Below are 22,588 nucleotides of genomic sequence, written 5' to 3' on the forward strand. Positions count from 1 at the left end.
CTCATTTCCAACTACTGTTATCTCACATTTTCAGCCAGCCAAATGCCACAGATACTTGATTTAAAAGTCATTAACATACTGAAGTCATTAAAATCCTTCGATGACTTCCATGTTCTTTCCATACCTGTTTCTGGCTACACTGTCCTTTCTTCCATGTCTTTCACATGATGCCTTTAAATCTTTTACTGACTAACCCTAAAATTCATGTCTGTATAAAATTCTCTGTTTGAGACCATAGAATTGCCTACACTTTACTGAAATTATGCAATGATGCCTCATGTATTTATCGTCTATCAGACTATGAACTTATTAAGAATAGAGACCGACTAATTCATCTCTCATCTCTGCCCCAGGGCTTGGTAGACATCTGGAACTCAATAAATGCTTGTCAAACTATTTTGTTTTGTGTCAGTCAAGTGACAGTACAATATTCTCCACTTTTCAAACAGAATCTCTCTTTTATTTGTCTCATTTAACATAAGACTAGTTTATAATGATCTTAATCTTATATTATCTTCCTCAGAATTTTCTTTTCATCTAAACGTCCCCTTCTTTTGGACTCAGGCTTTGCACCCTGAGTTCACAGTTGGATTTGTTGAGAATCTTATATACAGACAAGCTGTTTTCTTCTAAAAGTCAGTTCACTCTCTAAATGGCACAACCCCAGGGTTGGAGAAGGCCCGATGCCCTTGCCTCATGGATGTTACAGCCTGCGCTGGGGAGATGGAGGCTGGTGCACGTGGTCCTTTGGTGAAATCCACAATTGATGCCTAATTGAAAGGCACATGAGGGAGTGGTAGGAAAGGGACCATTCCTGGACCTGCCAGCAGGGAGAGTTCACCATGGATCAGGACAAGGTGGTTCCCTCCCTGGAGAACATGGTTCCACTCAGTCTAGTCCTGGGACAGTGGAGTACTGATGATCCCAGTGAGAAAAGACAGAGGTGGCAGTCTTGGTAGGAGGATCCTGGGGTCCGGATGTTATCAGAGCTCACACACATCAGGCAAATAGGAACTGATGGGAGAGAAGGGAAACTCTGTAAATAGCATTTGCAGCTGTTAGTACATACGGGATATTATGCTCTCTATTCTTAGGTTGAATTCTGCTGATACTTAAAGCAATAAAATGGCATGAGCAATCTGCAAGGACTAGAATGAAATTAAATGGCCTTCAATTTTAGTCATAAGATCATAGTTAATGAGAGTTAGAAATGACTCAGAAATTAACCATCCCTCTCCTCTCCTCTTAGATCAGACAGGTTTAGTTATTAGTCTACGGATACACAGCCAGAGGCAAACAGTGCCAATGACATTAACCCAGGGATCTTGAACCTCTAGCACACAGATATTTTTATTATACCATCTGTCTCCCTGGTCCTGATATTCACTTCAAGTCATCAATATTGTCTGAATCTTGATATTCTAGAATTGTAACTTGTTACGTTCTTTTTGAGTGAAAACAACTATGTATCAAATTATTGTTTTTAAAGTACTAATATTATTAAATTATTATATTAATAATAACCAACTTAAAGGAAAATACACAATCCTCCCACCCCAGCCAAAACCAATTTCTAAAAAATGAATTGATTGTATTTCATGGAAATTCAGAGCTTTGTATGATGCTTGAAAATATTTAATTTTGATTCCAGGCTCTTTCATAAATATTATTTGATCCTAACTAAAATCCCAACTGACTTACCTGAAGCAAAAAAATGCCAGTTTGGGATTTTAGACTACCATAAGAAATATAAGTAAAATTACAGCAGAAATGACGGGCATTCTCATAGACATAAGTCTGTGCAAAGAAAAACAAAAATTCCTGTTATGATAGGGTCTAAATGAGCTGGTAAAAATGGTCTCCAAGTGAGTTGAGTCATTGAACGACTAATCACTTATTTTAAAACTCTGGCAGGATAATGCCTAGGAAATCATGTGGTTTAGAGATTTTCAAGTTTTCCCATTTGTGTTATTTTTAGAGAACTTCTAATTTTGATTTGCCTGTCGCTCCTTTGGATCATGCTGAATCACAAATGACACGTGGATTGTAAACCCTGGGATTGTTTAAAGAGACATATACACTGTGGGTGCTGTCGATGCTCCTAAGAGAAAGCAGGAAGGAAAAGAAAGAGAGACAGACTCTGTCCTGGGAGTCACCAAAATTGTGCAGATGTGAGCAGAGATGGCAGAGTGCTGTGCTTGGATCACGTGAAAACCCTGATCTCTCACTTGATGTTCAAAGCTGCCTCTTTCCAAAATGGATTTGAAGCAGCAACTGACAAAGAACAGATCCAAGAAACCAGAAAGACAGCATTTAAAAAATCAGGACTAGAATAAAAGAGAAACAAACACCCACTCAGTTTAATTCTAGGGTTTCAGAACCAGGCCAGTCTGCCCTGCTAACTCTCAGAGACCACTGCACCCACAGAAGTCACCTTGTACTGGATTAAAAGTCTTGATGTATTATCTAGCTGCTTTTGAAACAGAAACAGATGTTAGTACAGTATCCTTTATCCTAAAAGACAGGTTTGGATGTTCAATAAACCCTGAGTATGTATAAATTTGGAACATGCAGTTTTGAAATGAATTCTATTTGTCAGTAGATGCTAACTGCAAAACTGGTTTAATTTTAATGTTACTAAACATTGCTCTACTAAGCAAGAGAAAGTAGTTGAACCAAATATAAGTGAAACATTTCCTCTAATGAGTGGATCTTAGAAGTAAACAAACCAATTAAAAATGATTCCTTGCTTCTAAGATAGCAACCTCTGGGGGAGTGGATTGGTAAGAAGCAGATCAGCACTTCTGGTGAGAAAAATCTGGGAAAAGGACTACAAGCGGGCTCATCCACAGGTCCCAAATAGGCTGGCTGCCATAAGTGATGTGCAGCATTCTCCAATTTGGAAGATGCCCCGAGACACAATTTTCTTCTCCCGCTTTCCGCTAACCAGGCACCCAACAGAGCCAAGCCACCATCCAAAAAGAGCATCTATTCTTAGTAATACAGATCTTATGAGCAAGGAGTAGGGAAAAGGACATATACTGCTTTTTTTCTTTATTAAATGCACCCCAAATAAATTGACTTTGCTTTAAGCCAGGGTACTCCGGGTGCTTAAACAGGTTTGTCTTTATAGGTATAAGCTGAGGGAAGGGTGAGGACCAGCTTGGAAGAGTCTAGGGTGGGGGAAGTGATAATGGAAAAGACTGAATTTGAATTTTTGCTGGGGGAAGTGAGCAGTATGCAACCGGAAGTTGCCATGCCAGGAAAGGGTTGAGGTCAGGGTAGAGTTAGGGTTAAGCTAACCAACATCCTGCCGGCTACAGCAGCAAATGGAGGGTTTTTACTTCTGCTGCAGTTAATCTAAGGATTATATTGTGCTGAAAAACTTAGGGGAAGATAATACTTTGATCCCTTGAGCCAGAAAAAGAACAGAAGATTCAAGGGGTCCCCTATGACAGTTGGGGCCATGGATTACAGCACAAGAATGGAAAAATATTCGGAAGAGAGAAGCACATGGAAAACCCTTGGGTGCCTCTTGGGGCTTGTCTGCATTCTCTGAATGGGGGGTCACATATTGCTTCACACGACTGAAGTTCACATCCTTCTTCTAGAGCTAAAGTCCCTACAAACACATTTATTTCAGTGGTAATGCAAATATCTATTTTCCTGAAATGTATCAGAGTCATCTCTGACTCCAGATTCTACAATTCAAACCTCATTCCCAAAAGGCACTCAGGTAAGGTCAACAGAACAGATTGCAGCATGACATGATGTCCATAACCAGACCTCCTGCCAGGTAGAGTGTGTGCATACCACTCTACCCTGCACATGAGCTATCCATACATGCTTAGTGATCTCTCAGTTTTTCAACTCTTACTCAATCCTCCTCGTTTTTATCTGAACTCTCAAGCAAAGGCTGCTATTTGTCAAGCACATTCTGCTGTTCTTTGTACATCCACCTCTTCATCCTGTACCATACCTGTCTCTTTTATTTGGGTAGGAGGTGGAGGGACAGTAGAATGAAATTCACACACTGGCCGCTTTAGGAAACAGGCACACTATCTAGAAGAAAGTTCTTCACCGTAACATATTACAGCTAAGAACAGAATCTAAAAGCTTCTGTAAAACCCCTCGGAGGCCTTATATAAGCAATGGATTTTTGTTCTGTTTTAAAGCCTGAAAGCTATTTAATGCATCAGCAGAGGAAAGGGCTCCAGACATCTCTATTCTGCCTACAGACCACAGATCCATTGATTTCCCAGACGACAGCTTCAGTTTAGTCGTTTCAGAGTGGACAGCTGTCAGCCCAAAGCTCCAGGTAAGGTCCATCAATCAATGAAGAGAATGTGTCATTTAGAAATGAAGGTGGTTAAGTTGGAGCTTCTACTTTGGAACGAAAAAGTTACTCAACTTCAGCTCAAGAATTCCTATGAGTAAAGTATTGACCTAGGAATGGGCTCAACCTCGGTTTGTCACTGGGTCTAGAGAACAGTTTCCTTCTTGTCCTTATGATTCACAATGTTCTGCCAAAAAAGTGAGAACTCTTTGGGGGAAGTCATTACAAAAATGTTCCCTGTGGTCCCAAGAGGAGTTAATTCTCTTTGATGGGTTCTAGAAACATCCTTCCAGGTCCCTTCTGGCTCTTCAATCTCTCTCACTTACCTGTCCCTATGACCAATTAATTCATCTAGAAACAGTTACCCCTGTTTGTTGAGAACTCAGGCCAGGAACTCTTAAGTCCTGAGGCTATAAAATAGCCAGGCAGGAAAGAGTCCCCCGTCAAATCTGAATTCCTCTTGGCTCTAGAGAAGGGTCACATTAGAAAAACTTACCCTAAAAATCCAGTGGTTCACAGCCGTTTCATTTGCCTATGACATATCAGATTACTCTGAATAGTCACTGTTGGAGATACTGTCTAAATCCTTAGTCAATGACGTTCATTTCATAGTTGTTTTGATTTCTCATTTCTTCAGTTAGAGAAGTCAATCTGTCCTATCATTATTTTTTTTTCCAACTTTATAAAACAAAATCTTTCAAAAATCCCCCATTAATCGCTATTAAAAAATAAATGAGACTCCTTTTGAACCTATGTATTCTTATTTTATCAAAGATCTGCCTGGAATATCTCTGAGTTGTAATGTTAGCCTTGGGGAGTTGAATTGCTGGAGATCTCTAGAAACACTGTGGACAAAGATCACCCTGGATTGACCTAACCCTCCCCTGTTAGGTGGGGCCCTAATTCTGAATAAAAAGAAAAAAGCACATTTATCTGTCCTTCTCTAGCCTCAACCAATTGGTAAAGATCACAGATCACACTCATTCCCTGGAAGCAAAGTTTTGAGAATATTGTTTCTCAGGTGGGTATCAAAGATACCCAAGATGGAAGCTAAAGCTTTCAAAGACAAGGCAGGACTGGGAAGCCATCTGTCACTCGAGCTGCAATGACAAAAGTTCTATATTTGGACAAAATCCTCTTCGCAGCAAACTTTATTGTATGCCAAGAACAATTATGTCTTTAGAAATATTACTGTCTAACAAGCAAATGGATCACGGGACTAAATATTATTGTTGACAGTCTTCTATTTTAGAAGGTAACTGCTATAATCTGAATTTTCTCTCTCTCCAAAAGGCCCACATGTTAAAGACTTGGTCCATAGGGTGGCAGTACTGGGAGGTCACAGAGCCTTAGGGAGGTGGGATCTAGTGAGAGGTCTTTAGGTCATTGGGGGTGAGTCCTTGAAGGGAACTGTGGGACCCTAGCTTCTTCCTCTCTTTCTTCAATCCCTGTTTTGTGATCTAAGTGGGTTTTGTTCCATCACACATTTCTGCCATGATGTGCCATCTCACCACAGGCCCAAAGCAATGAAGCATCACAGTTTGATGATTCATAGACTAGAATCATCAAAACTTCAGCTAAAACATACCTTTCCTCTTTATAAGTTAAGTATTTCAGGCATTTCATTATAGGGATGGAAAGCTGACTAAGACAGGAGTTAACAGTACCCTAAAAGCAGACTACAAAATGATGAGATTCAATAACTTCACTGTACATACTTGGAATTAATTTTGTAAAGTTTCACTTCTATCATCATCTCCACATTTTATATCCTGCTGGTAACATTTTCTAAAATTTTCAAGAGAATTGGCTTTTTTTTTTAAGCTTACTCTCTTAGAGATCTGATAACCCAAGGAATCTCAGTAAACTTCTCAAGCAGACACATTACCTGTTTAAAGCTGCAGGAGAGTGGAGAATAATTTATGAAAATTCAATGAATAGCACAGTATTTTCCTGAAAATGTTCATCTAAAAGACTGTTTCACAATCAGAGTGAAGTTTTCTTTCATTATAGGATTCCAATCAACAGAGCAAACAGGAAACTGCAAAAAGAAGAGTTTGAAAGCTGCTCTAAAAGCCCTCAGGAGTCCCTATTAAATGAGATACTTTGGTATAAAATCAAAAAATTCAACCCACAGGACAGAAGGAAATTTTTATTACTCAGAGATATACTTATAGCCTTACAAGACTTCATAATTAAATTAGAAAAATGAAAAAATAAAGGAAATAAATCTCCTTAAGGAAAAAAAAAAAAGAAGAAGCCAAATGACTGAATAAAAATGTAAAAAAGCTGGGCGCAGATTACACCTGTAATCCCAATGGCTAAGAATTGAGAGTTCAAGGCCAGCCTCAACAACAGCAAGGCACTAAATAACTAAGTGAGACCTTGTCTCAGGGCTGCGGATGTGGCTCAGTGGTTGAGTGCCCCTGAATTCAATTCCTGGTACATCCCCCCCAAGAACAGGAAAAATATCGATATCAATAATACTGATAATGAAAAATTTATAAGATATGCAAATGTATCCAACCGTTTTGGTTTTTCATTTTTAAAAATAAAGATTGAAGACTCTTTGTAAGCCCAATTAAAGATAAAAGATTAAGGTCAAAAATTATATATGGTTAGAATCAGAAAGGAAACAAAGCCAGAGATACAGGATAAATTTAAAAGATTATAAGAAAATTCAGCTAGCAAATTTATGCCATCAAATTTGATTATTATTACTTGAAAAATTTCAAATAACTCCAAAGCAAAGAAAAGTTGAATGGATAATTACCATAGAAGAATCAGAAACATTATACAAAGACTCAATATCAAAAAGGCCCCAGGAAATGATGCTATGTAAAACACTTAGCACAGTACCTGGCATGTATTAAGTACTTAATAAATGCTCACTCCTGCCCTTAGCGATGACAGAAAGATACTTTAAGTTCAGAAGTCTTTCATACTTACCTCCATTGTAAAGCCTATGACTTTGAAACACTGCTCAATTAATTCATACTGGGCTTTATAGAAACTATTATTCATCATGTCCTGTACTATTCTGAGTTGATCATTGTATAGGTACCTGAAATAAAGTATACAAGGACAAGTGAAAAAAAAAAAACCTAAAATTAAATGGATATGAGAATATTTCTTATGAAAGTACAACCTGGTAGATTACCTGGGAGGCTTATTTTCGGGCAATTTGTAAAGGGCCAGTTTCTTCTTTTCAGCTAACCCAGCATAAATGTAGTAAAAGATATGAAAATTTTTTTCTCCACTGGGAAAAAAAAATAAAACATTTTCAGTAAGGTGGTTAGTAAGAACATTAATTAATTGTTAAAATACTTGACAATGCAATTATTAGAACAGAAAGTACTTTGAGTGCCTGAATACTCCATTCTGGCTTTCTGTGATTGTTTCTGTCGCATTATTTCCAATAACCACCATCAGTAAATTCCACCCACCATGAAAAACAGTTGATATGAATCATTCAATGTCTGTTTGTGGGTGATTTCCATCATTGTTCTAGACACTGGGAACACAGCAGGAGCAAAGCAGTCAAGAATCCCTAACTTCTTGGAGTCTATGTGTCAGGGGAACAGACAGGAAAAGAAATAAATAAAATATATAGCATGGCAGCTGGTGATAAATGTTGCATTCTCTAACATACCCAAGGTCAAGGTCAAAAACCACCCTGAGGTAGGCGTGGTTTCCCCATTTTACATATCAGGAAAATCAGACTAAGAGCTACCAAATTCCCCCAAGGTCACAGAGTTGATGACTATTTTGGATGCAAACCAGGTCTATTTGACTCCAAAGTTCGGGTCTTTAAACATATTTTTACACTATCTTTTTGAGGCTCAGTTTTCTCACCTGTGTGAAGAGTCTCTTTCTTATAACTCTCAAATTCTATGACCTTGAGGCTCTAGGTATAAAGACCATTTTCCATATGCTGTAATAACACAATGAAGGGAACAGGGATCACAACAGGGTGAGTCTCTGGCTCAGGATGTCCCACAACTTGTTTGCTGGGACTCCAGGGTCCCATCCCCTTCTCCTCTTTCCCTTAGGTCCTCCATTCACTCTGATGGGCTCTTGTTATGGGTGGTCCTAAATCCTCCCTTGACTACACATTCCACTATCACTAGCTGGGGTTGGGTCAGGGGAGGGTTCTTCTTAAAAGGGTTAAATTAATTATAATGCCTCAACTGTCAAGGCTTTGTTAACCTTGCTTCCTTATATTATTTCTCCTCTTTCTGTTAGTCTTAAATTGATACCATTACAAATCTCTGGATGTGACCCCTGGGGCAGATTTTTAAAATCCTACATTATTGCTCTTCTCTTGCCTGCCCTAGGCCATGACAGAGCTGTCTTAGGATGTCTCTGTCTCATCATGCCCCATTAATGTCTGGATATCAGGTATTCTCCAAAAGTCTCTGTGTTAATGCAGGAATATTCAGAGGTGAAATGATTAGTTTTTGAGAGCTCTGATCTAATCAGTCCACCCTGGTTTGAATGGACTAACTTGGTGTTAACTATGGGCAGGTGGGGCACAGCTAGAGGAGGTGGGTCACGGGGGTGGGGTGTCCCCTGGAAGGGTTCATGTTCCCTGGGGCCCCTTCCTTCTACCCCTCCTCTCTCTTGGCTTTCTGGCCACCATATGTGGAGCAGTGCTTTTCTACCATACCCTTTCACCATGATGTTCTGCCTCTTCTTGAGCCCAGAACAGTGGAGTTGGCCATTTATGAACTGAAATCTCTGAAACCAGGAGCCATAATGAACGTTTCCAGGTGTTTCGGTCACAGAGACAAAAGCTGACTAACACACTCCCTACTCCAGGGCAGCAAGTCTTTCCCCCTTTGAGACACTCCTCTCCTCCTTTCCCTTACCTCCTTCATAGCCAGAGTCAATGAACTCAGGGGCCAATGAAATATTTTCAGAAAAGGAATACTATTATAAAGTTGTTATTTTTTTCTTGAACAAGGGAGCTTTTAAAAGCTTTTCCACTTCAAGTCCAGGGAACAGGAAAATAGTATACTTGATAATATGCATAATTCTACACAAACTGTTTTACTTAAAAGATCAGAATGAATTTTAAAACTTTCCTAGGTCTTCTCCTCCTGCATATGATATGCAATATAATTACAGAGGAGATGGAAATTTAATCTTTTTTCATTAGAAATTATTTATTATTTCCACACCCAGAAATTTTCAGCTGCAACTCAAATATATACATATAGATTTCCTTTTTCAAGGATGCAATAAAAGATGTTTGGAGTTTGGGGAACTTTGTGTCTTTATTTAATAATCTCTATTAAAGGCAATGAAAAGATAAACTTAGAAGAGAGAAGGATGTACACATTTGGGCATTAATTATTCAGAGCTATCTGTTGAGACCATAATATCAAGATTCTGTCAAAAACCATTACAAAAATGATTTTTGTATCAGCTCAGTTTGGGGCTCTAACACATAATAACACAGTTAAAGGTTTGATATCTGCAATATACCAATAACTATTTTAAGTATTCCCTTGTGTTTTTCCTGAAAATTAATAAATAAAAATACTTAGTATGAACATACAGAATTTGATAAAGTGAACAATACAGGTCACTGTTCTTTTTTGTTAGCATTTGAAAAAGAAGGAAGGAGTTTTCAAGTAGATACAAGTAACAATGCTATTGATTAATACACATTCTGGATTGAAATTCTGCCTTGTGTCTGGTAGGGAATAATATCACTAAGCCTTGGAAGAGAGTTCAAGTGTCCAGGAAATCCACATCTTTCAAATGTTGGGTCAGAGGGAACAAAGCTTGTAAAACAGCAACACGGGAAGAAAAAACAGAGGAGAGGTGAAAAGTCATTAGGGTGACCTGAGAGATGAATTCAACACACCTCCACAAGTACTTAGATGGCAAAATGAAGGGAGAATCAGATTTCCACAGCTAGTGAGGACCCCAAAAGAGAGGGACTTATGGGAAAAGACACAGGTTTAGGATATAAATTAAGCTGTATCTGAGATGGCAACAGGATATATAACAGGCAATGGAAAGGTAAACTTAGAAGAGAGAAGGATGTACACATTTGGGCATTAATTATGCAGAGCTATCTGTTGAGACCATGATATCAGAAGAATTTAAAAATAAGGGAAAGAGAATAAAGAACAAAGAACTCAAGGACAAATCTTGGCAAAAGCCCATTTTAAGACTGGATGGACGAATTGAAGTCAGAGAAGAAAAATTCGGAGAGAAAGAAGGAAAACCAGGAGAAACCAGTTGCAGAACAAGGAAGTGAGGGTTTCAAGCAGGTGTGATTCGCAGGACTGGAAGAGCCTTTCTTTAGAATTGGTCCAAATTACATGTTCCAAGCCCCTCTCTGTTGCTTGCTGCGACTGCAAGTATGAGTTCAACCATCTCGAACATTGCACATGAGCAAGGTTAGAACAAAACTAAAAGTTTTGTTTAGTTCTCATCTTTTCCCACCACAAGATAATGAAAATTCTCTAAGCCTAGCACAGCATATAATTTAGTTTGCTTTGTTCTAATGAAATCACATTGATGGCTCTGTGTGTCACATCTTTAACACTCAAGTGATGCAATGTACAATTAGTGAAGTGACTCATAAATGTAGACACAAAATTAGTGGATTTCTCTTTAATTGCCAGTTTACATTTACTGAGAATTGTAATTTGACAAGACCTGGAGATACTGTGGGAAATATACTGACCTTCAGTGGATAAACAACCAGAGAGTTAAAACAATGAGAAAATAATCCATCTCCAAAGATTACCCCTCTCAGATCCTCTCCCAAGCCCCATGAAAGTTGCACTTGAGAGGGCCCCATGGCATCTCACACATGCCGATGTGACCAGTGTGCCCCAGGTCAGGACTGCCTGGAGCAAAAGTAGGGTCTCAGTGAACTACCAAGTATCATCTCTCTGACTCTGGCCCCACTTGCTTTGTGGATCTGTTAATATTATTTTTGAGTTCCACTCAGTCACTTGCAGAAAAGTTCACCTGCCTTGGACCCTGAGGATCATCTTTGCATCTCAGCCTCAACTAACCTTGAACTTGTGGCAAAGTCTTCACAAGGGTGTAGCTTAATTCATCTGAGAAACTTTTGAACTTTTGAAAGAATGGCCAGTAACAAGGTTCGGAAAACTAATGATGAAGTTTTGTATTCTTAAGTCCCCATAGATGTTCATCTAACAGTGCTTTCTATTTTTATCTTTATTTATAAGCTCCCTCCTCCTAGACACCTATCTCTTCAATCCCCCTCTTCAATTGCCACCTACCTGCTCATTCTTAGCAGTCAAACTCCATTTCCTACTTTCCTGAGAGAGTAGAGACCAATGAATGATCAGTGAGCTTTGCACCAAGGCATATAGGGTTCTTAGGAGACTGAAGCTGCTTTACTTCAGGAATCATCTCTTATTTGGCTTATATCTCCTGTGCTTAGCATATAGTAAGTAGTCAGTAAATATTTGTCAAATGGATGAACGAATGGATAAATGGTGAGTCTTGAGTCAGAGACAAGGGTTCAAACTCCAACTCATTTATTTACCAGCTTTTTGATATTAAGGCAACTTATTAAAATGCTCTTAGTTCCGGTTTCTTCGTGTATAAAGTAGACAATAACACCCTGTCATCCAGCTGTAAGAATTAAATGGCATAATGGCTGTACCGTGCTTGCTAGGAATAATTGCTCCATAAATATATTTTCCTCCCCTCTACAGCAGAGAGCACTAAGTCTGCCACTTCATTTATGACTCTTAGGGAACCCAGTAAAGGGCTGGCAAGGAACAGAAATGCAATCAATGCTTGCGGAACTACACTGTCGTAACAGGAGGAAATGGCAGTAGAAACAGCTATAATATATATGTGTGTGAGAATTATCCAGCACTGCCTTCAATATGTTCATTTTCTCCTTGAAATTAAGTAGCCTCCTTAAAAACATTCCTTATAATCATCAACATTTAGAAAAAAATCTAAGTGACAAGTCATGAGAAATATAACCTCGTAAGTGTGGTCAGAGAACCCGGGTGGGATGAGGTGTACAGAGGTGAAAGAGAATAGAAACCAATTTTCTTAAAAGAAAAGGTGAGTTCAGTTTAAAATATACGCGTCTGCTCTGGTTATTCCCTGCCCTTCAGATCCTCCAACTTTCTCTGCCTTGCTTTGTGACCCCTAGATTCACTTCTGCCACAGCAACACCTGAGTCCTGGGGTCCTCGGGCTATGGGGCTTCCATTTGGCTTCCATTACTGGGATGCACAAGGAGGACACAGGAGAGGAGAGGTGCAGCATCTCACCTTGCCTTCCCCTTGACAGCGGCTACCTCCTTCAAGGCAAAAGACTTTACTGGACAGTCCCTGCCCTGTACAAATGGTTTCTCACCCTTGTTAGGGCCTGGGCACCTGGCCATTCCTTCTTGATTCTTTGATGTCCTTTCTGCCTTGGCAAATAGGTTTTGCAGTTCAACCCTTTGAACTTATTCTTTCCTTTTTGTAACCCTGATTGATATAATAATCCCTTTAAATGTATAATTTTAAAAATGTATCTATAAATAATGCTTCTACTATATGTCTGATATTTTCATTTTCAAAGGTCACAATAAATTTCTCTAGGATGTACAAAATACAATTTCCATTAAAGAAAAAAAAGTAAAAATGGAAAAATGTTTTATTTTCAATTATAAAGTAGCTGTGCTCAAATGATATCTGAGTTGTATTTTAATTTGATTTTCAATTTGGGACTTTGAATGCTTTCCCTAGTAAACAATATAGTAAAACTAAAATAGTTCTTAGGCAGCTAGAGGAAACATGCTTAATTATAGTATGACTTAAATATAATCCAAATTACTTAATTATTTACTTATTTTTGGTACCAGGGGTTGAATCCAGGGGCACTTAACCACTGAGCCACATTTCCATCCTTTTTTTATTTTTTGAGACAGGGTCTCAGTAAGTTACTTATGGCCTTATTAAGTTGCTGAGGCTAGCTTTGAACTTGCCATCCTCCTGCCTCAGATTCCCGAGTTGTTGGTATTACAGGCATGCACCACTGCACCCAGCACACTGTTATTTTTAGAACCAGAAGGTACTGGGCACAGTGGTCTATGTGAGTGATGCTCTGGCACATAACTTCATAGAACAAACTGGGAACAAAGCTGCTTGACACTGCACAGCATGGTGGCTCCGTCTAAATATCAACAGGTTACTGGGTAGTTCTGTCCCCAAAGGCCTGAGAGGCTTATACAAGTATGAGAGTAGAACAAATAACTCTTGAGAACCAGTTAAGCCTCCACACCTACATACATAGATCCCAATGTCCCCCTAGGTATTGAGTGGGAAAGGCTCTGAATGTCCACTAGGATCTGGGTAATGGACACACATCAGTAGTAGCAGTTGTCATTTATTGAATACCTTCAACGATCCAGGTCTATGGTAGATGTCATTTCTAATCTTCACAGCAATCAACATCATGACCACTACTACTAATGGCTTAAACTATTAGGCATTATCTTAATTGATAGGTAGGTACTAATGCTATTTCTATTTTAAAGATAAAAAATTTGAGGTGCAGAGAGGTTCAGTAAATTTTAAATATATCACACCCCCCCCCACACACACAGAATAAGTTGCAATCTTTAAGGTCCTATAAGGGTCCCATAAGTGTCTTTAAGATCCTGTAAGGGTCTTCAAGTTTTAAATATCTTACCCAAGGTGGACTAATATATTCTGGAGTCATAATTCAAAACCAAATTTGTCTAATATTTGTTCTTTACATATTTTGAATGGAGGACTCAAGGATGACTATCCAAATTGAGGGGTGAATATGAATAAAATATGAATTTTATTTGTATTTCCCTCTCTCTCTCTCTCTCTCTCTCTCTCTCTCTGTTCTGGGGATTGAACCCAGGGCCCTGTGTATGCTAATGGCACACTTTACCACAGAGGTACACCTCCAGTCCATATTCATGATCTATTTATAAACTGAATGATAGCAAATTTGCAAACACTTACAAATTAAATAATAATGTACTAATGCATAACATGATACTATGTTCTTATGAATTTAACAGGAAAGATTGCTACAGTAGAGTATGTTTAGCATGAAACCAACATGAGAAAAAAACGAGGATTCTAACTTATCCCACTTTCTTTAAAAAAATAATATGACTACCAGGTTACAAATCCAATGTGTGACTATAGTTTTCTATAATAACAATAAAAATCTTTTGGAATAATTAGATGGCAGGGGAAATTTTGCCATTCAGCTATACATTGCCAAAAGGAACTCACTCAATCTAATATCAAAACAATCTAGATAGTAATGCTTTCAATAAGTTAGCAACAAAAATGGAAAGACAGAAGGCTGGGGTGTGGCTCAGTGTAGAGTGCTTGCCTCCCACGTGTGAGGCACTGGGTTCGATCCTCAGTACCACATAAAAAAAGTAAATAAACAAAATAAAGATCCTGTGTCCATGTATAACTAATTTTTTTTTTAAAAAAATGGCAATACAATACAGCCTGTTTCTAAATCTTTTACTTGGTCCTTTATGTGAAAACACAGGAAGAACAGAATTAATATAAAGATTTGTTTATATGTAGCATCATTATAATTTTTCATTATTTCTAATTAAATTTCAAGTTGATTTTGTATACAGAAATGTATTCTTTCCTACTTGAAAACTTGTTTTCATTTACTCTGTTAGTACCTCTCTGATTGGTTTGGCTTTCTGCCTGATAGCATGATTTTTTAGGTTATTTGTTAATTCCTCTACTGGATGCAACATATGTGAGAGTAACTTGGTGCTGTGGGGCTCTTTGCTTTCAATCATAGTAGGTTATCAACATCAGTTTGTTGAATGAGAAAGACCTTTGACTATTCAAATAGAAGCACTGACTTTGCTGATGTTTCCCAGAAAACAAGAGCTATCTCACATGAACCTACATGGCTTGGTGGATAACTCGGGATTTCTCCAGAAGGTATTCTGAAATCTGTGCTCCCACTATAGCTCCAGAAGTGGTAAATTTCATTTCCAAGTATTTCCCAAATCGGCTGGAATTGTCATTTATAATAGTACAGGCGTTGCCAAAGGCTTCAACCAAATTGTTCACTTGTAAAATCTTCTCTTGCAGGGTTCTGTTGTTAGCCTAGGGAGGAAAGGTCAAGATACAAAAAAAAAAAAATTGTGAAAAATTAACTTTGTCAATAATAAGATGTCTCTTCTTTGATAAACACTTTATGTGGACATAAACATCTGGGAGCATATTCTTGGTCTGTCATCAGATGTCACAGCCTGGCCTGTATTCCCCGTCTAGGATATGTGTTCACCCACCTGCTTTCTTAAAAGTGAATGAAGACATATCTACACTTTTCTATTCCAGTGCAGTACCGTGCAGTGCTTGACTGACAAACACAACTTACAAGCAGACTATGCACACTGAGGTACACGTCTCATTTTGTTATTCCTATCCCACTGTCCTGGGCCCCCATCCAAATCTTCCCCAGATCCAGAACCACTTCCCTTGCTTCCAAAGAAAGTCCTAAGCCTGAAACTAAGAGAGTAGAGTTAACTTGAGAATTCAAAAGTGGAAGAAAGGGAATCGTGAGCATTAAGAGCAGCTCAGAATCATGAATGGGAGCCAACATAGTATCCTTCTATTTGTCCTACCCCACCTCTATCTCTTATGCTTTTCCCTTCAAGCAAATGTTAGGCTTGTTTTTCTTCTTTACCATTTTACCTGAAACTCCACCAAGTAAGAATTTATTTATGCTAAGAGCCAACCACTTTTAGAAAAGCATGTCCACCTTCCTATCCTCTAATCCTCCACATCTTGGCAGAAATCTGCTCAAGGATATCATTATCAGGGTTAGTCCTTAATACCTGGCTGAGCTCAGCTGTGTTAAAGGCAGAGGTATTTTTTAAGTCACAGGAAAGGAGCAGTGGCTAACTCTGGAACAGAGGCTACACTAGAATTTGAGTGGACTGTAGAGGGGGCTATCACAGTGAGGTTTTCAGGCTGTATAAGGACCCTGGGAGTCTTTTAAAAGATGCACTACAGGGTGAAAGAGGGGACTAGGGAGTATTGGGACAAAGCTGGCTCTTTAAAAATGTTTTTGGCTAGCCCTAAACCCACAAAAAGGGTGAGATAATATCTCCAGCCCACCTGTATGAAATAGCAATGATCTGCTACTGAAGGATCAGAGGAATACTATTCCCAAGATACAGTCTATCCAGCAAACACCCGTTGTTTTGCATCTAGTTAATCTTTATCAAAGAGGTAAGTAAAAAAAGAACAAGATAAGACCTGATAACAGGGTATGCATGTGCACACACACACACACACACACACATACCAACAACAACATTAAATCACACATTTAGATCTAGAACAAGATGAAGATATTAGATGAACAACTTTGCTGACATCGACAAAACAGCATCCACACATGGTTAACCCATTATTGATGGGAAAATCTGTTGGTCCACAAATCAGGACAGAAGAGCAAGGGTGGCCCTGGAGTACATGAATTCAGGTGTTCAGCCCTTCTATGCCCGAGGACTATGCTGTGTCTTACTGACCCGCTTCCTGTACCGCATCTTATTTTCACTGTCCTTAAAACCTTTAGCATGATATTTATTCTAGAATTAAGGAGAGGGAAGATGCTGGGCAAGGGGAGTGGAAGGGCCTGAGAAGAGAGACCTGCGGTGGTGCCCCTGTCTTCCTAGTCTTTGGCAGCCCTTCCAGCCCCAAGGGGCCACAGCCCTGGAGGGCAGAGGTCACACTAACCACTCAGCAAAGCACATGTATACTCCACACCAACTGCCGGAGAGAAAATATTACAGTCAGTTGGTGTTTAATAGGAACATGGAATTCTTTCTACTCATCATTCTGAAAATGAATTAGACTCAATTAAGCAGCTATTTTACCCATGTGGCCACACAGTTTTATAGAGAGATTAGGTCTAGCTTTGCATCACTGGTACTTCACAACACAAAATTCCTATAATCACGGTGCTGGCAATATATTTAACATAGCTCTAGTTATAACAAGATAGATCACAATAAAAATTTTTACAAGGGTAAGTTGTATCAATGACTTCTTTTGATATTAGCCTAATGAGAAAACATGATTCTTGTCTTATTTTAAGGGCTCTACTAGAATATCAAAGTTTCCATCTTCAATTTCTGTTTTTTTTTTTTAAATCAAGGTATAGTTTACATAAAGAATCACCTTTCATAGTGTACATCTCTGAGAGGTTTTACAAACATTCAATCACTTAATCTCCACTGCAGTCTGCATATAGAACAGTTCCTTCACCCTTCACAATTATGTCTCCATCCTTGGGAGCTAATCCCTCCCTTTACTTTGAGCTCCTGTCAATCATCCATCTATTTCTGTTCCTGAAATTTCAAAATCACAAGAATGAGGCATAAGTTGAATCCTATGGCACATTAGTCTTTTGACTCTGATTTCTCTGACTCAGCACCATGCACTGGAGATTTATCCCCTGAGATTTATCACTTCCATCAGTGTTTATTCCTTTTTATTACTGAGTAATATTTCATTGTATGGATGCACTATGGTTTACCCATTTTCTAGTTCAGGGTTTTCCCACTTTCTGGAGTTTATTAATAGAGTTTCTCTAAATAATTGTCAATAGAATTTTTTGTGTGAATGTGGGTTTTCATTTCCTCTGGATAAGCAGGAGGATTGCTGAACTGGGTGGTAAGTGTAATTTAGCTTTATAAGAAACATCCAAACTGTTTTCAGAGTGGCTGTGCTACATTGTGTTCTCACTAGGAACACATGAGAGTCTCATCTGCTCCACAGCCTTGTCAGCACTTCTTATGCAATTTTAAAAGCAAATTGTAACCAGTTCAATAGGTGCTTAATGGTGTTTAATTGTGGTTTAATCTGCACTTCTCAAATGTCTGTTGAACAACTTTTGATTTATTTGCAATCTACATATCATCTTTGCTGAGGTGAATGTTCAAATAGTTTGTCTATTTCTTGTCATTTGATTTATTGAGTTTTAAAGTTGTTTCCATATATTCTAGATAGAGCTAAATACAGCTTTATTAGATATGTGACTTGCAAATATTTTCTGAGAATGTGGTTTGTGTGTTCATTTTTCAACAGTGTCACCAGAGATTAGAAGCTTTTAATTTTGGTAAAATCTGATTCTTCTTTTTACGAATTATACATTGCATGTTGTATCTAAGAGCTCTTTGATTAACTAAAGAGTTCTAAGAAGTTTTACTAAGTTTTCTTCTAGAAGTTTTATAGTTTTTGATTTTACATTTAGGTTTATTATCCATTTTGAGTTATTTTTTAATAATCTGTGAGGTCTAGATTGGGGTTCATGTTTTTTTGGTATTTTTTGGCATATGCAATTATCCCAGCACCATTAGTTGAAAAATTAATTCTTCATTAATGGACTATGCACCTTTGTCAAAAATAAAAATATGTGTTCTCTGTTCTCCCCCATTAATCATTTTTCACCCTTCCTTTAATAACATACTTCTTGAGGGTCTATTAGGGAAGGAGAAAAGGAGAGGACGAGAGAGGGTGGTAGGGAAGGTCGATACAATCAAAGAATGATATGTGCATGTATAAGAATGTTACAGTCAAACCCACTAATTTGTATGATTATGAGTCAATAATGATAATAAAATAGGTATAAAAATAACATACTTCTTGACCATTATTAACTTTAATAAATCTGTAAAACAAGTAGAATCAATACTCCAGCTTTCTTTTTCAAAATTACTTGGCTAGTCTAGGTCCTTTGTCTTTCCATATATATTTTTGATTCAGTGTGTTAATTTCCACCCAAAAAACCTTATGGGAGTTTTACTGTTATTGCATTGAATGTCCAGGTCAATCTGTGAAGAATTGCAATCTTAATAATATTGAACCATTTGATACATCAGTATGGTATATCTCTGTATTTATCTAGTTCTTTCTAGATGTATCATTTTTTTCTAATTTTTCAACATATGAATCCTGCACATATTTTATAAAATTTAGATTTACATAGTGCATGTTTTGTTTTGTTTGATGCTACTGACAATGGTAATTTTAAGCTTCAATTTGTCATTGATTACTCCTAATATATACATAATACTAAAGTCAATTGACATTTGTGCAATACTATATTTTAACCTGCTAGCAACAAAAGCAAAGAGAGAAAGGCATTCAGCAAGTGCTTTGGGGCTAAGCAGGGAAAGGTCACATTCATAAAGCCTTGCTTGAGAAAAATGTATCTGCCTTTTATATTGTTTGCTCTATTTTAAACTCAAATGATAGCAATTGTGCTTTATAATTTCCATTGTTGAATGTGGGAGTTAGGGAATATTAATCTAATTAATTATATGAAATTCTGAAATACAACAAATATCTCTGCTAGGGCAGAGAAGAAATAAATTGTACCTTTCCAAGCACCGTCAGTTGCTGAACTAAAAGATGAGCACTTTCCGTCTTCCCAGCCCCACTCTCTCCAGAAATAACTATGCACTGCATGAGGAAAAAGGACACGGTGAGACTTCATCCTCAGAAAAGTCAACTGGCACACAAGAAACCAAGAGGGGAATTTTACTCGCCTTACCTGGTCTGAATTATATGTGACCATGGACTGATATCCTAAGTCAGCTATTGCAAACACGTGAGGAGGGTTGGCAGTTCTCTTTGATCCAAGATATAGTTTGGAATGCTAAAGGTTAAAAAATACATATATGTTTTATAGGACTTTTTAGTTTTGCTTCTGCTTTTGTTTAAACTCCGGACTCTTCACAGATAAAACACTAATTTTTAGCAGAATATGAATAAAATACCATTACACGCCAACAAAATATTACACACACATATATATATGTATGCCCAAACTGTAAGTTATGCAAAATAAAATATTCATATCACTTCTGCAGCAAAACTTAAGGCTTCAAAGTACTATTACTTGTTTAAATTAAAAATACTTGATAAGATAATTTGGTATCATTTTACTGACTACTTCTTGGATATAATAATGCCTGGCATATGGCCTCTATTTTATTTCCTTTCATTTAAACTAAATTGTCTTGTTTGATTTGTACAAGATCACACAATTAATTTGCAACAGAAATCTGCTAAAGCCTAACTTCTTCTGAAACTTAGGTCAAGGCTTCTAAATTTTAGGTTGGTAGAGGTTAACATTATATAGTTTTCACATGCAAAATATAACTATTAGGTAAAATATTAAATAATTTTCTAGAGTATGCAAATAGCTAGAAAAGAATAGGTCCAATTAAAAATGAAAAACAGCCAAGTGTAACTCTATACTTAAACCATTAGGGGTTGAATCACTGATAATTATATATTCATATTCATAAGACACTTCTAATATCATAGTAAGAAAGCCAATCAATATAATGAAAAGGAACTTTTAAAGTCACAAGAAGTTTTGCAGCCATTAAGTATGTATTATACACATAAACAATGTAGTTGCACTTTTGATTCTTCAATATTGGTTTGGAGACAGATATTAAGTATATAAATAGACATCAGTTTAGTAAGATGCTATGTAGTACAGAACTGTTACCAGTTACTGAATATAATTAACATTCTGAAATATATTTTTGGAACAAGGAAAACCACAAGCTGCACCTAGACTTGACTTCATCTATTTTTCATATCTTTATGTTTTAACAGTAACTACATCACTTCTTTTTTAAAGCACTGTATAAATTTTTTTGACATCCTTTTAAATTAGGAATCTGAATAACATAATTATTTGTACAAAGTAAGAGAATGCAAACACATCACATACCTTTGTAGAGTAAAGACCCAGATTCTGAAAAGGGTTAAGAGCAATGAGTATATCTCCCACATAGATATAGATCTGATCTCTTGAATAACACTTTTCAAGCTGCTCTGAGACTGCATTCTGCAAGAAAATAAAAATAATTTCTCTCTCCTAAAAATCAACTACAATTTGAAAAGTAAATAAAAATAAGTAAAACACCTGGAATCTAGATGAAGAATTAGAAAGAAACATAATCACAGTAAGCAATGTAACATCAGGTGTGCAGGTACCCATCTGTTCAACAGGCATTTGCTTAGGTTTCTGAGAGCCAAAGAAGAATGTCATTGTAAACCACATTTTCCAAAGGACATACTATATCTCTATGCTTGATACTATGTTACACACAGAAAATACGGGACACACATACATATTGTTACATTCCACAAAGCTGTTGAATTACTTTGATTTGGAATAAAATTATATTCACTATATTTTCAATTGCTTTGCTAGTGTTCTTTCTCTTTCCTTCATATACTACATTTATTTATTATCTTGAAATTTATCTAACAAGCATATAACACATTAGACATATAGACAGACATAACACATTATTAACACAAAGTTGCATATTGTTATAATGCATTCTCATAACTCATTATATGTTACAAACAATATGTGTATATCCATATATATGTATATATATTTATATATGTGTGTGTGTATATATATGTATATATATTTATATATGTGTGTGTGTGTGTGTGTATATATATATATATATATATATATATATATATATATATATATATATAAAATTTTCTAACCAGTCCAATGTCTAAGGGGAGGGAAAAATTCAAAAAGTAACTTTCATAGTTGATAAATCATGTGAGCAAATGGATCAATTTTAATAGTGTCAAAAATCATCATTTATATAGTACATGAAAAAATGAACAAAATATAACCTAGACAACGGAAAGAAACAAACTCAGTACTTAATATATTAATAATATATTGTCAGCAACATGATTAGTGAAAGCTTTATAATCCACAAGCCTAGGAATTTACATAATTGGAAAGTTTGATATATAGCAGATTACTTCTGTTCAGAAAAGGGCTCTTGATTTGTTGTATTTCTGAGTAAAATATTCAGACATATATTAGAAATATTAAGAAACAAAAAGCTATTGACGAGGCAGGATAGAAGTCCCAACTTTTACTGAAATGAGAACATTTATTTCTCTAATGATCTGATGATCTGGAATAAAGAGGGATAAGGGGAAAGAAGGCTCATATTATAATTTACTGGCTTTTTTTTGCACCCTTTACACAAGATACTTAAACTAGGACTGAGATAATTGGAATAAGAAATTACAAACAGAATTCAGTGCCCTACAAGGTAAGCTGGATGAGAACAGGGGATTTCTGATCCCATGCAGGTCTGAGCAGGATCAATGGAAGCTTCTGAGGTATCATAGAGGCT

The 22,588-nt window shown here is 37.1% G+C and overlaps 1 protein-coding gene across 1 annotated transcript in view; it reads right to left on the reverse strand.

Moving 5' to 3' along the window:
- Positions 1–22,588, reverse strand: part of Myo3a (myosin IIIA) — a 199,550-nt gene that overhangs the window by 90,109 nt on the left and 86,853 nt on the right. Inside the window, exons 10-15 of the mRNA XM_027953097.2 lie at positions 21,133–21,249; positions 19,936–20,040; positions 19,761–19,844; positions 15,271–15,473; positions 7,497–7,595; positions 7,286–7,400 (exon numbers count right to left, since the gene is read on the reverse strand). Coding sequence (XP_027808898.2) covers positions 7,286–7,400; positions 7,497–7,595; positions 15,271–15,473; positions 19,761–19,844; positions 19,936–20,040; positions 21,133–21,249 — 723 coding nt within the window. The remainder of the gene's footprint in view (positions 1–7,285; positions 7,401–7,496; positions 7,596–15,270; positions 15,474–19,760; positions 19,845–19,935; positions 20,041–21,132; positions 21,250–22,588) is intronic.

This window comes from Marmota flaviventris, chromosome 12 (assembly GCF_047511675.1).
Source record: "Marmota flaviventris isolate mMarFla1 chromosome 12, mMarFla1.hap1, whole genome shotgun sequence".
Taxonomy (NCBI): domain Eukaryota; kingdom Metazoa; phylum Chordata; class Mammalia; order Rodentia; family Sciuridae; genus Marmota; species Marmota flaviventris.